The 13,713-nt window shown below is 40.4% G+C and overlaps 1 protein-coding gene across 1 annotated transcript in view; it reads left to right on the forward strand.

The window, feature by feature from the left end:
* Window positions 1–13,713, forward strand: part of LOC133160220 (glypican-6-like) — a 53,408-nt gene that overhangs the window by 23,558 nt on the left and 16,137 nt on the right. Inside the window, exons 5-6 of the mRNA XM_061287879.1 lie at window positions 9,602–9,732; window positions 10,608–10,751. Of these exons, the coding sequence (XP_061143863.1) occupies window positions 9,602–9,732; window positions 10,608–10,751 (275 nt within the window). The remainder of the gene's footprint in view (window positions 1–9,601; window positions 9,733–10,607; window positions 10,752–13,713) is intronic.

Raw genomic sequence — 13,713 nt, forward strand, 5'->3', positions numbered from 1 at the left:
ATATTTTACTCACATTTGATCACATCGATCTTCTTTAAATGTTAAATGGTGAAGGGTTTTAGATACGATTAGCATAAAACAAGGTTTATGCGGAAGAATGGAGAGAATATCAATCGAGAGTAAACATGGCCTTGGCTTGGTAATTACCGTTCTAAAAGTTGCAATAGCCTGGAACAACCCTAAATGCACAGACGCACAGTTTGCCGTAATATTGTCTTGTTAGTGACAAAGAAACTTCCGACCATTTTGGAGCCTATTGCATCGTCCCAATTAGTCGTGACTGAGTGGGTTGGTCAACTAGTCACTCAGATGTTGAACTAACAAACAGACAGACAAACATGTCAATTTTATGTATTTGTTGATGTCAGAGATTGAGCCTTGGCAACGAGGAACATCTACGCTTTGCTGGGTTATATCCACTTTGGCTTTGGGCCTCATTAATGCCGGAGCAGCTCTTAGTCTGTCTTCATCAGGCGTTATTGTGGTCAATGAAACAGCGCTTTTATGAGTTTTGCCTGTGACATTTCAAGCAAGCTTTGATCGGAAAGATTTTCCAATTAGCATACGGTCTCACTGTAAAAGCTCTTCTGAACGTGGACAGACAGAAATATGTGTGGAATTAGTATAAATTCAGTCGAAGTATGCAAAGTTGACTTTATTTGCTCTTGGCTTTGGGCTGCTGCACAACCTAAGAAATTCATCTTGATGGTGCGCCGTTCACACCAATGTCATATGTCTGCTCCACTGAGCACAGAAGACAAGCTATTGGAGGAGGTGAAAAATAATCCAAGCAAAGGGTGCGAAAGCCTTTAAATTCTGAAGCTGCACCCACTGATAGATACATTTTTTTCCCGCCAGACAACAATCTCTCACTTCAAATAAAATATAGCACTTGACATTAACGAGACCTCGCCTCTTATCCATCGTGTGTGTGTGTTGTGTTGTTCGTGTACATTGTTGACACCATCTTTAAGCTCTAACAGATATATATATATATAGTTGCAAGCGTGTTCATAATACAAATAAGATTCTTAATCATTTCCTCCCACTCCATTAGGTCTCATCAGTCCCACAATTATTCATGAAGAGATTTTCTTTTTTCACAACAATATGAAATCACAGTCCGCATACACAAACTTGTTTTTCTTACCCTCAAGCAAGAGAATAATTAGACAAACCGATTAAATATTTCATTTATTTCAAATGCGGCGATTGGACACTCCAAGGTTCCATCACATGTAAATGCATATTTATTGGGACCCTTATGATTGAGGAAGAGTTTGTGCCAGAATGCTGGTTGGCCAAAGGGGAAATGTTGAAATAGAATTCATCAGTTCCAGGGTCAAATTGTATCCATCATCAAACCTTTATTATGCGTGCAGGGAATGTTTTAAATAATAACAATATTTTACATTATGAACTATTGTACTGGCAGGTATTACTTATTTTAAGTTAGACATTTACATTACCGAATGATTTTATCCGCTATCTCGCTAACCCTAAAGAACATGATGCATGCATACATATTTCCCGCGCTAGGTTATATTTTTGCACATTTTTCTCAAAAGTCATTTAATCCATGTGTTTGTCCCCTCATTGCAATGAATAAATCATATCCGAGTGAATCATACAAAAGATTAAATAGGTTCTGCTGCGTAGCCTCTCGTTAATCCATTTTTTCCCGCCGGACGGCAAAGCATCCTCGCCGACCTCTCCTGCTCTTGCAAGACAACAATTGCTCTGTGCGTTAATTATGATAACAGCTGCGTATTAGACAACGTGATGAATTTCTGGTGGAACCCTTTTTTTTTTTTTTACCCCTCCCCATAACCGTGATAACATCTGCCACTATTGGATGTGTGCTTTGCAAAAGATGAACATTTAATGAGAGCAGCATTACAATTCAATTATGTTAACTAGAGCAGTCTGAAGCTGCAGCTGTTTGTCTTTAGTCTATACCTGAGTGACACAGGATATTTTAAATTATTCTATATGCATGCATTATTGGAATAAAGTATGAATTTAATACACAGCAATGCTTCAATTTTCAAATGAATGTATAGGGGTAAAATTTAGAATCCCTATAGTACATTTTTGGGGTGTTTTACCTAATGGTGCAAAATTGACAAAATCAAAAATAGATTAATTAAAATGAAAATAAATGTTAGTTATCTGAAAGTTGTCAGTCACTTAAATGTTGTACAGAGTCAAATTCCCTGTTTGGCATGCACAATAAAGCTGATTCTGATTCTGATATTTTACCAGCGATAAAACATTTTCAAGGCTGCCCGCGCTCTCAGACTTTTGAGTACAACGCAAGGCAAGGGTTAAACGGTGTTACTGGTCTCGGCCTTCCAGATCCAGCCTGGCTCGGTGACCCTCCTTCCCAGCAGACTTGAATAGGATCCAATTATCAGCTCTAGCGAACGAGCGGAGGTGGAAATGTAATTGTGTGTTATTAATATTTCAAATAGATTTAGGCGACTCCCACTTTTTGCTGATAAAGAAAGAATGACAGGAGCACACAGGAGCTTTTTCCATTGCCATTATGTCAATTATTGTACTTTTGCAACACTATTCATTATATTTGCAGCTTTTATTGTACATGAACCTGTGTTAGCAGGATTCATTTCAAACTTCATGGTTTTGAAGATTGATATGGGTGGGAATCGTTGGTATGTTTTGTTGGTAACTACAATTATAAACATCACAAATTAAAAATATAAAACTGCAAACCAGGCATGCAAATCAGATGTGCAGAATATTTAATATCAAAATACAGGTATGCGGTTGAGTTTCGGCCGATCAGGTTCGCGTTCGGGGCTTGTGCTGGAATGTTCTCCTCTCAAAAGTTTTTCTTAGGTGACTTGACCGTGTTACTTAATTTCTCGCCCTCGCTGCCAGAGTTCACAATTTCAAAGTGCCTTACAATTGATTAGCAACGGCTTCTGCCCAAACTCAGCTGGAATTGACTCCAACTCATCCTCGGTGTAAGGAAAAGTACAGTAGAAAAATGACGGAATTGGAAAAAAAGGCCGGTATAAAGTTGTCTATTGTTTGACGTTTGAGCGGAAAATAATGGAAATTGCTTTTATTGATCATTCCAAGTTATGGCAATACATCAAGAATACTGATATTCGCAATATATCTATGGTCTATTGTGCAATCATAGTATCTATTTTATAGTAACTATATTTGATGCATGTGTATGTATCATAAACATTTTTGGACTGTATTTCAACGTGACTATTTTGTCTCAGTCATTCTTTTTTTTTCTTATTTACTTCTTTTTTTTGTTTTTACTCTCGTGCGATACGATTCCGATGCTACAGCATGTGTAGAAAACGTGGCCACAGTTGAAATAATTGGTAGAAAAGCCGGCATTCAAAAGTATTTCTTTGAATCTTTCATACAATAAAAGCATCCTTCCACGAATGCCAAATAATGTATGTGCAAGTCGCAGATTCTAAACTCAAGAGGAACAAAAAGAAACTAACTAACCAAACTACTTGGAGCTGAATGGAAGAAACATTATTCATACATGTATCTCAATGTCACCATCCGAAATTGAATTGAAGAGCTTGAAAGAGGTCGTACAGCACAAGTGAGAGACAAGCACTTATCAAGACGCACTCTTTGTTCAAGCGCAGCGTGTCCTTCGAGTCTGAAGTCTTAAACGTCGTGCTGAATTTCAAAAAAAGGTGCTGAAAGCGCCTCTTGAGTTAAATGTCTCTTCGGAATGGAAAACCACATACTTAGATAAGAACAGTATGTTCATGGTTTGTATTTTATGAGTGTCATACATAATACGAGGCGGGCGTTGGATTGATTAATTGATCGGTGATCATTTAGTTTCACTTCCAACTCTAAGTCGTTGTCAGTTAATCAGTGGACTGGCAAAAGTGGGAACTGAATCCACGCTGCCTGGAAGAAGTCACATTAATCAACCACAACAGAGACAAATATGTGCATTCAACAAAACACAGTGCAGCTCTGCTTACCTTACCTGCAACGGAATGACACCTGCCAGAAGCTACGATAAGGTAATTTAACCAAAAACAAAAGCCACATGTAGGGAAACTACAAAATTTCTGTTAGTCAGGGCTAAACCTGAGTCCTAAATCTGCAGATCCAAAATTTGCCAAACATTTTCTGTCATATTGTAGCTCTAATAATATGAATAACTTCAGGTTTTACAAATGAACGCCCCTCACTAATGACTAGTGACTAGTGACTGACTAATCTCATTTTGGGACTTGATGAACTGTGTGGCTTTGTCTTTTTGTAGCTTTTGTTAATAATAATAATAATAATTCATTAAATTTGTATAGCGCTTTTCAAAAACCCAAAGACGCTTACAGGGAACAAGGCAAAGACATACGTACATGAGGGGAGGGGGACGGGGAAGAGACAGTGGGATAAAATTAAGAAGAGGAAACCAGTTATGGGTAGGGGAGGTCATAGGCTTGAGAGAAGAGGTAAGTTTTTAGACGGGACTTAAATATGGGGACTGTGGGTGAGTCACAGACAGACTGAGGGAGAGAATTCCAGAGTCGGGGTGATGTGCAGGAGAAGGCTCTGTCACCGAAGGATTTGAGTTTAGATTTTGGAACTGTCAGACGTGAAGTATTGGAGGATCGGAGGGGACGTTTGGGGCAGTAGGGGACAAGGAGGTCGGATAGGTAAGTGAGAGCCAGGTGGTGAAGGGCTTTGAAGGTGAGGAGGAGTATCTTGAAGATGATACGCTCCTTAATGGGGAGCCAGTGAAGAGAGTGGAGAAGAGGAGTGATGTGTTCACGGGACCGGCTGTGGGTAAGGAGGCGGGCAGCAGAGTTTTGGACTAGTTGAAGTCTATGGAGTGAGTGAGCAGTGATTCCAGGGAGAAGGGAGTTGCAGTAGTCAAGCCGGGATGAGATGAAGGCGTGGATGAGAGATTCAGCGGCCGGGAGAGAGAGTTAACACAAACAATATGACTAGTGGGAAAAAGGAAGCCTAAGAGAGGTCGACTGGAAAGGTTAGCCTGTTAGCACAGATACTAGCTGCAGGTTTATCAGCTCATCACATGTTTTACAGTGCTTGTGTGAAAAAAAAAGTCAACTTCTTCTGACACTCGTAGGCAGTGCTGTTGTATAAATAAAATCTTATTATAAAACATGATGCAACACTGAAGCGAATTATTTCTCATTCCCGCATTGCCTCTGAATTATTTTCATTTGCAAGTGTTTGACCATCATATGTTCTATAATGGATAATTTATTACATTTTATATTGGTGTTCTATATTATCAGGCTATATTGTGTTGCCAACCAAACCTTTACTGCTTGATAGTGAAGTGTTTCATCAGTTCCACAGTATGTGTTTCATTTGCTGCAGAGTGGGTGATCTTCGTCGCTGCTGTGCTGGCCGTAAGTGTAATTCAAAGTAGATGAAGGCAATTTGCCCGCAGCTTGCTTGCCTGCCTCAGCGCAGGCTAGTTTGTTTCAACTCCATTTAATCCCAAAGTGGAGCGCAATGGCGTTTGTGGACGTAATGTTTCTCAAGGTTCCGGTAAAATTCTGAGGAGTGGCGTGAGGTGCAGTACAAAACCAGATTTACGTGATGTATAGAATTAATGATAATGTATGATGTCGTTATGTGATGTAGAGAATTAAGGATAATGCATGATGTGGTCGTGATGTGAAACTGTTTGGTAGAGTCGGTGCTTCGCAATTATTTTGTGTTATGGAAGAAGAAAATATTAAAAATATTATTTATTCTATGCGCTTTATAATCCGGTCCGCTTTATATATGGACACAATTTTAAAATGGGCCATTCATTGAAGGTGCGCCTTATAATCCGGTGCGGAAATTACGGTACTATCTCTTCTCTGGATATACCCAAACCATCTAAATCTGCTCCCTCCAAGTTTGTCCGCCAAAACATCAAACCTTGGCTGCCCCTCTAACGCAATGAGCTCATTTCTAATCCAATCCAACCTAGCAACCCTCCACATGTTCATTTCCGCCACCTCCAGCTCTGCTTCCTGTTGTCTCTTGAGTGCCATTGTCTCTTATCTGTGCATCATGTTGAAATAACCATGGTTGTTTGTATTGGGAGGTTTATCGAAAAAGCATGGTCAAAGCCTCAGGAACCTCCCACCCTAGTTTGCAGGTCCCAGACTGGCAACTTTACTCTCTTGTAATCACATCGGCCCCCCGAAAATGCATTAAAATAATATAACAAGCATGGACAGGATGACAATCTTAACCACCAGTGGTTAACTATTTTTTTTATTTACTCATTTTATATGACAGGTTTCCAAAGCAAAAATACTTAATAGTTGTATGATAGCGAAAGTTCAACTCAAGAATGGGATATTTCCTCTGGGAAAACAAATTGTGTTTGACCGTAGAAAGCAGTGAAACACGCATAATACTGACTCATTAGACAGATAGGAAATTACTTTTCAGAGGAGAAAAGGGAATCTGAGGAGGAGTCTGATCCTATTCTAAACTCTGTTTGTTTTCTCCCTCCCATTTTTAGCCCCACTAGTTGGGTGACTGATCCACAGATGAGGTGCACAAACTAAAATGATGCCACAGCTATTTTTCCATCCCGATGAAAATATACTTTCATAAATAGGCTTTTCTTGACTTGTCGATGTCTTTCATCTCTCCTATTTAAGTGCACATCAATATTGATAAAGAGCACAGACTAAAAAGTGTCTGCTGTGATGTTCAAATAGGTGATGTGCATATTGGTAAAACCGAAGTCTATTGTGCCGTTTTGGCATGGCGCTTGTGCTCTACATGAGGTACGGCTTCTGATGTTGTCTATAAAAGCCCGGGGCTCAGAATAGGACCTGTCTATCTCTAAGGCTGTGTCTGTATGATAAAAAGATTTCCCACAGCTGGATGCTCGCCTATCTCTGCATTGATGCAAGGAATATTTGGCTGGAAGTGCAAACTATTCATTGTGCTCCCAATGCAGACTGGGCAATCACAACGATCCACAGAACACAGCTCTGACACTGTCCTGAATTCAATGATGACATTTTAAAATGGTTTTTGGGAAATAGCATTACCCTTTTAAAATGCTCTGGGTATCTGTATATGTGACACGTTATGTGTTAATACGTGAGGAAAGTCTAAATTAGCATTGATAAGGATGTTAAGTTATTTTGTCAAAAATAATCCCTAAATAATCAATAGGAACAACTTTACTGCGTCCAGATAAGCAATGTATCTGTATTAATTGTAGAATAATAGTACGCTTGTTTATCTTCCATCTTTAGCCTTCTGTCTAAAATGTTCTTTCTCCATAAATTGGATGATATTTCACCATGGAAGTGCAGGCAGTGGTAACTTGCGTTGAAAGCTCGTCAGAGTTAGCAAAAGTAACGAAGAGTGCGTCATTTGTCACATGCCATGAGTTGCGGACCAATGGTCTCTACACATTCTCTTACTTTGAAGAGACTGTCCGATAAGTGTCATTGGGAATGACTGCCATTATCTCCGGTGCTAGAGGCAACTCCGTTTTTCTTATTATAAAATACAATGAAAATGACTTTTTCCCCCTAGTCGGCTCCTTTGACCTAAATTGTCGTTGCATGCACTTGACAGCTCATGTATTCCTGCTAGATGTTTCTAATTTTTCTGTGCAGCAAGCAGGCGAGCACAACAAGCCGAGCGTATTTACACGGTAAACAGATTAAACTGAATGCTGAATGACACGTCAACCGCCGTTAAAAACAAAGCAATGCAGCACGTTCAGAGTCAGGAAACGAGTCAAGATAAAGCTCGAAGGCGGGTTCAAATTTTTGCTTTCCAGATGAAAGTGTCATTTACACTTGGAGCCTCGGTGGAGCCAACCAGTGAAGTGCTACTTCACACGGCCATTTGGCACTGATGCGTTCGGCATATTAACACCGCACAGGTGCATCATGGCCTATTTCCTATCCGTAGTGTCAACAAACATTTTTTTTAAGAGGCATACACATCATTTGGGAGGAAGTGGAACCCAAGCTGAGCTAATGGGTCTCAGCCATTAGTGACCTCAAGCCCTGTAATAAAATGACTGGCAGAACAGAATCTCATCAGGTCTCATCTCTTTCAAGTCTCACGTTTTGTGTCTCATCCCATTAAACTGTTGAGTTTATTGTGGAAAGCTCTCCTTAAAGTTTTGGTGTTCGCGTTGGGCTTCACTTGGTCTCTAATTGCTTCAGTTTTGATATCATCTCCTAAAATTTGTGAAACCGTCTCACAATACAACTTGATTTAGTCCAAACTGTTGTTTACTTATTATTGCATACTTTGGGGGGGGGGGGGGGGGGGGGGGGGGTTCCGAAATAATTATGTAAGAAATAATGCCTGTTAAGAATAGGAAAACTAAGACATAAAAAAAAAAAATCCAAAGAGAAGACAGCTCATGGGAAAAGCAGTTGTATTGTGCTACTTAGCCATTTGAAGTGGGAGAAATCTGGGAATTTCTCCATTATGATTTAGTTGTTCATCTCAGAACTGCCATTTGAAAGCCAATTCTGTATTAACATACACACCCCGAGGGAATTGGAGCGCATTCAATTATCCACATTTTTAGCTTTGCTTATTTGTGCAACCGTGCAAGGGACAACGATGTTTTGATTGTGAATGTCATTTGAGTACTTTACATAATTTCAAATGAATGTGCTGGTTCTAAAAGGGTTAAAAGGGTGTAATTGATGGCAATTGAAACAAAAGTTATCCGCACAGACAACGCCGCAAGTGTCTTGAATTCAATGAGACTCTGGCCCTTGTCCACACAGTGACATTAATGAGGCGATGACCTTCCCGTCGCGCCCGCAGTCGGTAAGAATAGGTGCTTAGCGTTTCCATTAAATCAATGACTCATCAGCGAGTTTCATCGCATGGCGCCATACCAAATCTGCTTGACGTGGCGGGGTCAATCAACATAAAAATTAAATTTGCCCTGAAAGGCATTCATGCCTTTTAATTTGGTCAGACGACAGGAACTCACAAGATAATGTGTGATAATAAAAAAGACTGAAATACACAGTGTGAGCCAATCAGCCTTATTAATTCAGAAAATCAGGCTGTAATCTTTTCACATTCATTGTGGATTCAATCCAAGTGTTGCATGTAAAAAGTGAATTGTATTGTAGATAAGATGAGGTGCTGAGGTGAAGTCAGAGAAAAAGCAAAATACGTACATACACAGTTAATCATTCTCCAGTGTTAAATGAGACTTCATTTTCCCTTTTTAGGAACACGCAGTCAGAGTGTGTGAGTGAGGCACATTATATCAAGCATTCATTAACTAATTAGTGTAACAAAAGCCTTTCGGCGCTGCATGAAAATGACTCCCCACTATTATGTTACATTTTTTAATTAGTATTGCAATTTATGCACAGCTCATCTATCTTGAGTCTCGTAACAAATGGACGTGTATTCATTTATGTATAGTATGTTGTAACTGATTTTTGCACAGCACAAAAGGATTAACTATACTGCTGTGTGAAGAGTGACAAGACGTGACGTTATATAATTACACATCATAATTATGTCATTTGGATCATATCGTTCTTCATTATGTCAGTGCTCACTTTAACTCATTTTGCGGCAGATGCTATGCTGCTAGTGGCTCTGCGGCTGGAGGGACCTTTCAACATCGAATCCGTCATGGACCCCATTGATGTCAAGATCTCAGAAGCCATCATGAATATGCAAGACAACAGCGCCCAGGTCTCCTATAAGGTATCGTACACCTTGTCGCCTACGCCGCGCCGGTATGGCAGCTGTGATTCACACCGCTGCTCTGAGTCATAGGTGTGTAATTCACATTCTAATTAAATCCAAGTTTAGGTGTCGCATGTAAATTACATGTCTGAGTCTGGCTAGGTAATCTTAGGGTAGGCTTTTCTGAAAACAAGTAAAAAACTGAAAAAAAAATAAAAATCTCCCATTTAGACCTTTTGCGGAAATGTATTAAAACCTGTGGAGGGAAGGCATAATGTGGTTAAATGTTTACGAGTTTAAATTAAAACTAGTGAAACACATATAGATGTCAAAAGGGAGTAGCAGTGCTGATTAAAGTTTTCTTTTTTTTTTGCTTACTATTTGTATCATTCAGTTCTTTGTGGTCTTAATTGGATATCATCCATCAACTCATTTAAAACAACCTGAAATATTTCAATTTAGGGATTAAATTACTCTAAGAGCTGCAGAGTAAATTAGTAGTTGATATCTTTTATTGCCTTTTCTACCAGCCACAAAAGAAAGCAGATTTGAAAAATGCAGCAGGCTATTCTCATGTAATGTTGATGTCAGTTGGGATTCAAGCACCCTGCAGGGCTTTCTGCAGGGCTTTCCCGTACAGCACATACAGTCACGGTACTGTATATGTGGTGTTTTCCCAAAGGCTATAAAACTTAAATAAAGTCGGTCGCAGCCCATCTGAATCACCGCCAGCGTCACCGTGGTTACCTCAGCATCCAGCCCGTTATATACCAGCAGCGTGTGGCGTTCAACCAATCAGTCCTGTTTCTTCTCATTCTCTCCTTCCCAAAAAGTCACTTCACATCCTGACCGTCGGTCGGGTGCCCGTGTTTTTTTTTTTGGTGTAATTGTAGGCTTTTCAAGGTTGCGGTCAGCCAAAACCCGCAGGAATGACACGGTCTGCCCGTGGCGTTGCGGATGTGTTCAACGCCCGCTTCAGGCCCTACAACCCAGACGAGCGTCCCACCACGGCAGCTGGCACAAGCCTCGACAGACTGGTAAGGGCATGGAGCGCTACTTGCTTTTCGAGGCATAAACACCATTTATCTTCCCTCACGCCTGACACCGTTGATTAAAGCCAGTGATTTGTCGGGCTCCCGCCGACGGCAATTCATTCTACGGAGTCTTCCCGCATCTATCGACCGGCGTTTGTTAACCTATCAACTGCCTCCCTCCACCCCCTGGAAAGTGAGGCGTGTCACGACGTGCCCTTCTGCTGCCTGTCTGTGTGCTTGGCAAACAGAACAGACCAGTTTTTTTTTTTTTTTTTTTTTGTTTCCAAAGACTGACCACGACTATTGTTTGCTGGAAAGCCAGCTCTTGATATCATATCAGATGGCCTGCGTGTTTGCGGGATTGGACGTTGATACGTGCATTTACCATCTCAAACAACCTTGAGGGCTAAAACGCTGCAGCCGAGGAAAAGGCTAACGCTGACAGCCAAATGTAGCTCAGGGGCCGTTCTCATCATGCCGTAAATACTTTAGCGGCCACAATGCCCTCCTTGAAATCAAGAGGCAAATGGTTGACAAGGTTTCTAGATAAAAGTGGTTTAAATTGACTGATTTGGTCGCCAGTAAACATACCCATGCTATTAAAAACCCAGGCCTTTTTCATTTTGTCAGTTTAATGATGCGTATGCCATGTTTTTATTTGCCTGATTCAAGACGAATCGCCTTTTCAATATGTCTGTTTGGACATTTTTGATGCTTTGTTCCATGCCTCCTTTTCATTTCACTCCTTCGTCCACCTACACAATTAATTAAGACTTTTCTTTTTCTCCCCGCTCTTTCTCTCTGCTGCAAACCAGAGGATTATTTGGAATACTATGCAACACAGCGTAAGCTTTAACATTTTTCTTCCTTTCTGCTTGTGGGTGGGCATTTGAAAGGCTACGGGGTAAATGAAAGGTCAAGTCATTGCTGTTTTTTTAATTAGACTAATCTTTTGCTGACTGGTCATGAGTCGTTTTTGGAGTCAGTGTCTTCTATCCATCCATTTTTCTTAGTACGTGTGCTCTCTCGGATCATTGGTGAACTGAATTCAATGGTGACCTTATTTGAATAATATTTTTCGAAGCAAGTCAACATACTCATATGTTTTTTTATATCCGAATCCAGCGGAGTAGTTCCACACCAGTCATGAATCTCACCGCACATCACTGGTCTTCAATTAAACTAACATCCATGTTTTTGGAATGTGGAGAACATGCAAACTTTACTCGGGAGGACCTGAAGTATAATTACCGACTGGCTCACTGAGCCGATTGATGCATAAGTTTATGTAACGCAACTACGGTGGCTGAGTATAAACAAAATTGAGTTGAGTCATCGGGTCAATAAATTACCCGGGACTAAATTTAGACCGGCAAAAACACGGTCCTAATGCACAATGGTCGCCCAAATATTGTTGCTGACTACAGCTGTTATTCAAAATGGGTGCAATTTGGTCTCCTTGGCTTTCTAACACAATGAATCCATACAATTGGCATCGTTTTGTGACTGATAAATTCTTATCCCCATACAACTTACTTTTCCTACTTTTGTTTAGAACTCTACAAAACATTAATTAAACATAATTTCCAAACGCCTATGAAAAAGGATTTGGCTTTTATTACTAGCGGCAGCAGTTCATATGAACTTAAAGTACAGTGTCAACCTTTAAACTTTATTCCATTACAACAAAGTCATTAACTCATCGCGGATGTGTCGACCATATGCCGGCGTGTCCTCAGGTGTAGACGATCCCTCAGCACACACCTTTCTCAATTAACCTATCTATTCTAGAAATATCCCCTGTCCAATGTTAGTAATAGCACGGACAACAAATCAGGAGGTGACCTGGTCTGACAAAGCGCTGCGGCCAGCATCTGCTCTAATGGTACGACGATGCGGGCCGGCGGCCAGGCAGGCACGCGGGGGCCGCTCATGAATAATCAGCCAGCATTCAGAGAAGAAATTGCAGGAACAGACAGGGAATGTGTCATATACGCGAAGTACACCGCTGAACATGCAGAAAATAGCACAGCCAAGGCTGCCAAACTATAGGTGACACATCAACACAGTGATGAAATCGGTCTAAAAGCCAGAGTGTTATCGTAGCATCATATCAGGGGCGACAGTTATGTTCACGCCATCAAACACGACCTTCATCTTTGTAGTGAGTCATATCGTGAAAAATATTGAAGTTCGTTAATGATGCCAGAATTGTTTTTAATGTTGGCGGAGGTGTTTGAGGTCATATTTGAAATACCATGCACATCTGCTGTGAACTCACTCCGGTGGCTTACCTCCAGCTGCTAAATATTAAACAGCGAAACGTTACCGCCAATAACAGCAAGGACGTTCATGCAAAGTTAGGATATACTTGAAACTGTCCCCAAAGTCACAGAGTGGACGACTTCACATTTATATTTCTATTGCTGCCACTTTTCCAAAACTACTTCCTGTCCGGGACCTATGTAGGTGTCAGTTTTGGTGGCAAGTGACTCAACTCACTTCACAATTAGTGTCAATCTCGCAAATATAATTAACATCTATGTATGGATGGATATTTGAACACAAATGGTGCAGCAGCACACAAAGACAATCAATATAAAAATACTCACAGGGAGATATTTATTCTCTGTGAAAAACAGCTAATAATATTACCATAGTTAGAAGCTATCCTATTCATGAACCAGTAAGTTTGACAAATAAAAGTTGTCATTAAGGGGAACTAGTCCCATGTAGTGACTGAAAGTACAATGACCTGTAACAAAAATTGAAAGGTACTCTGCAGCTTTCTTTTTCCATTGAATCTCTTTCCTATTAAAATACAGCATATTTTATTCAGTGTGCAACTGCTATGGTTGAAAGGTTTTACCGGGACATTCTTTTTTTCCATGCGCGACATAAAAGGAAAAGAAGTTGAATTACAGTGCCAGTTGAGGCTCTTTGAAGACAATATGACATCCTGTTA

The sequence above is a fragment of the Syngnathus typhle genome, linkage group LG9 (assembly GCF_033458585.1).
Source record: "Syngnathus typhle isolate RoL2023-S1 ecotype Sweden linkage group LG9, RoL_Styp_1.0, whole genome shotgun sequence".
Taxonomy (NCBI): Eukaryota; Metazoa; Chordata; class Actinopteri; order Syngnathiformes; family Syngnathidae; genus Syngnathus; species Syngnathus typhle.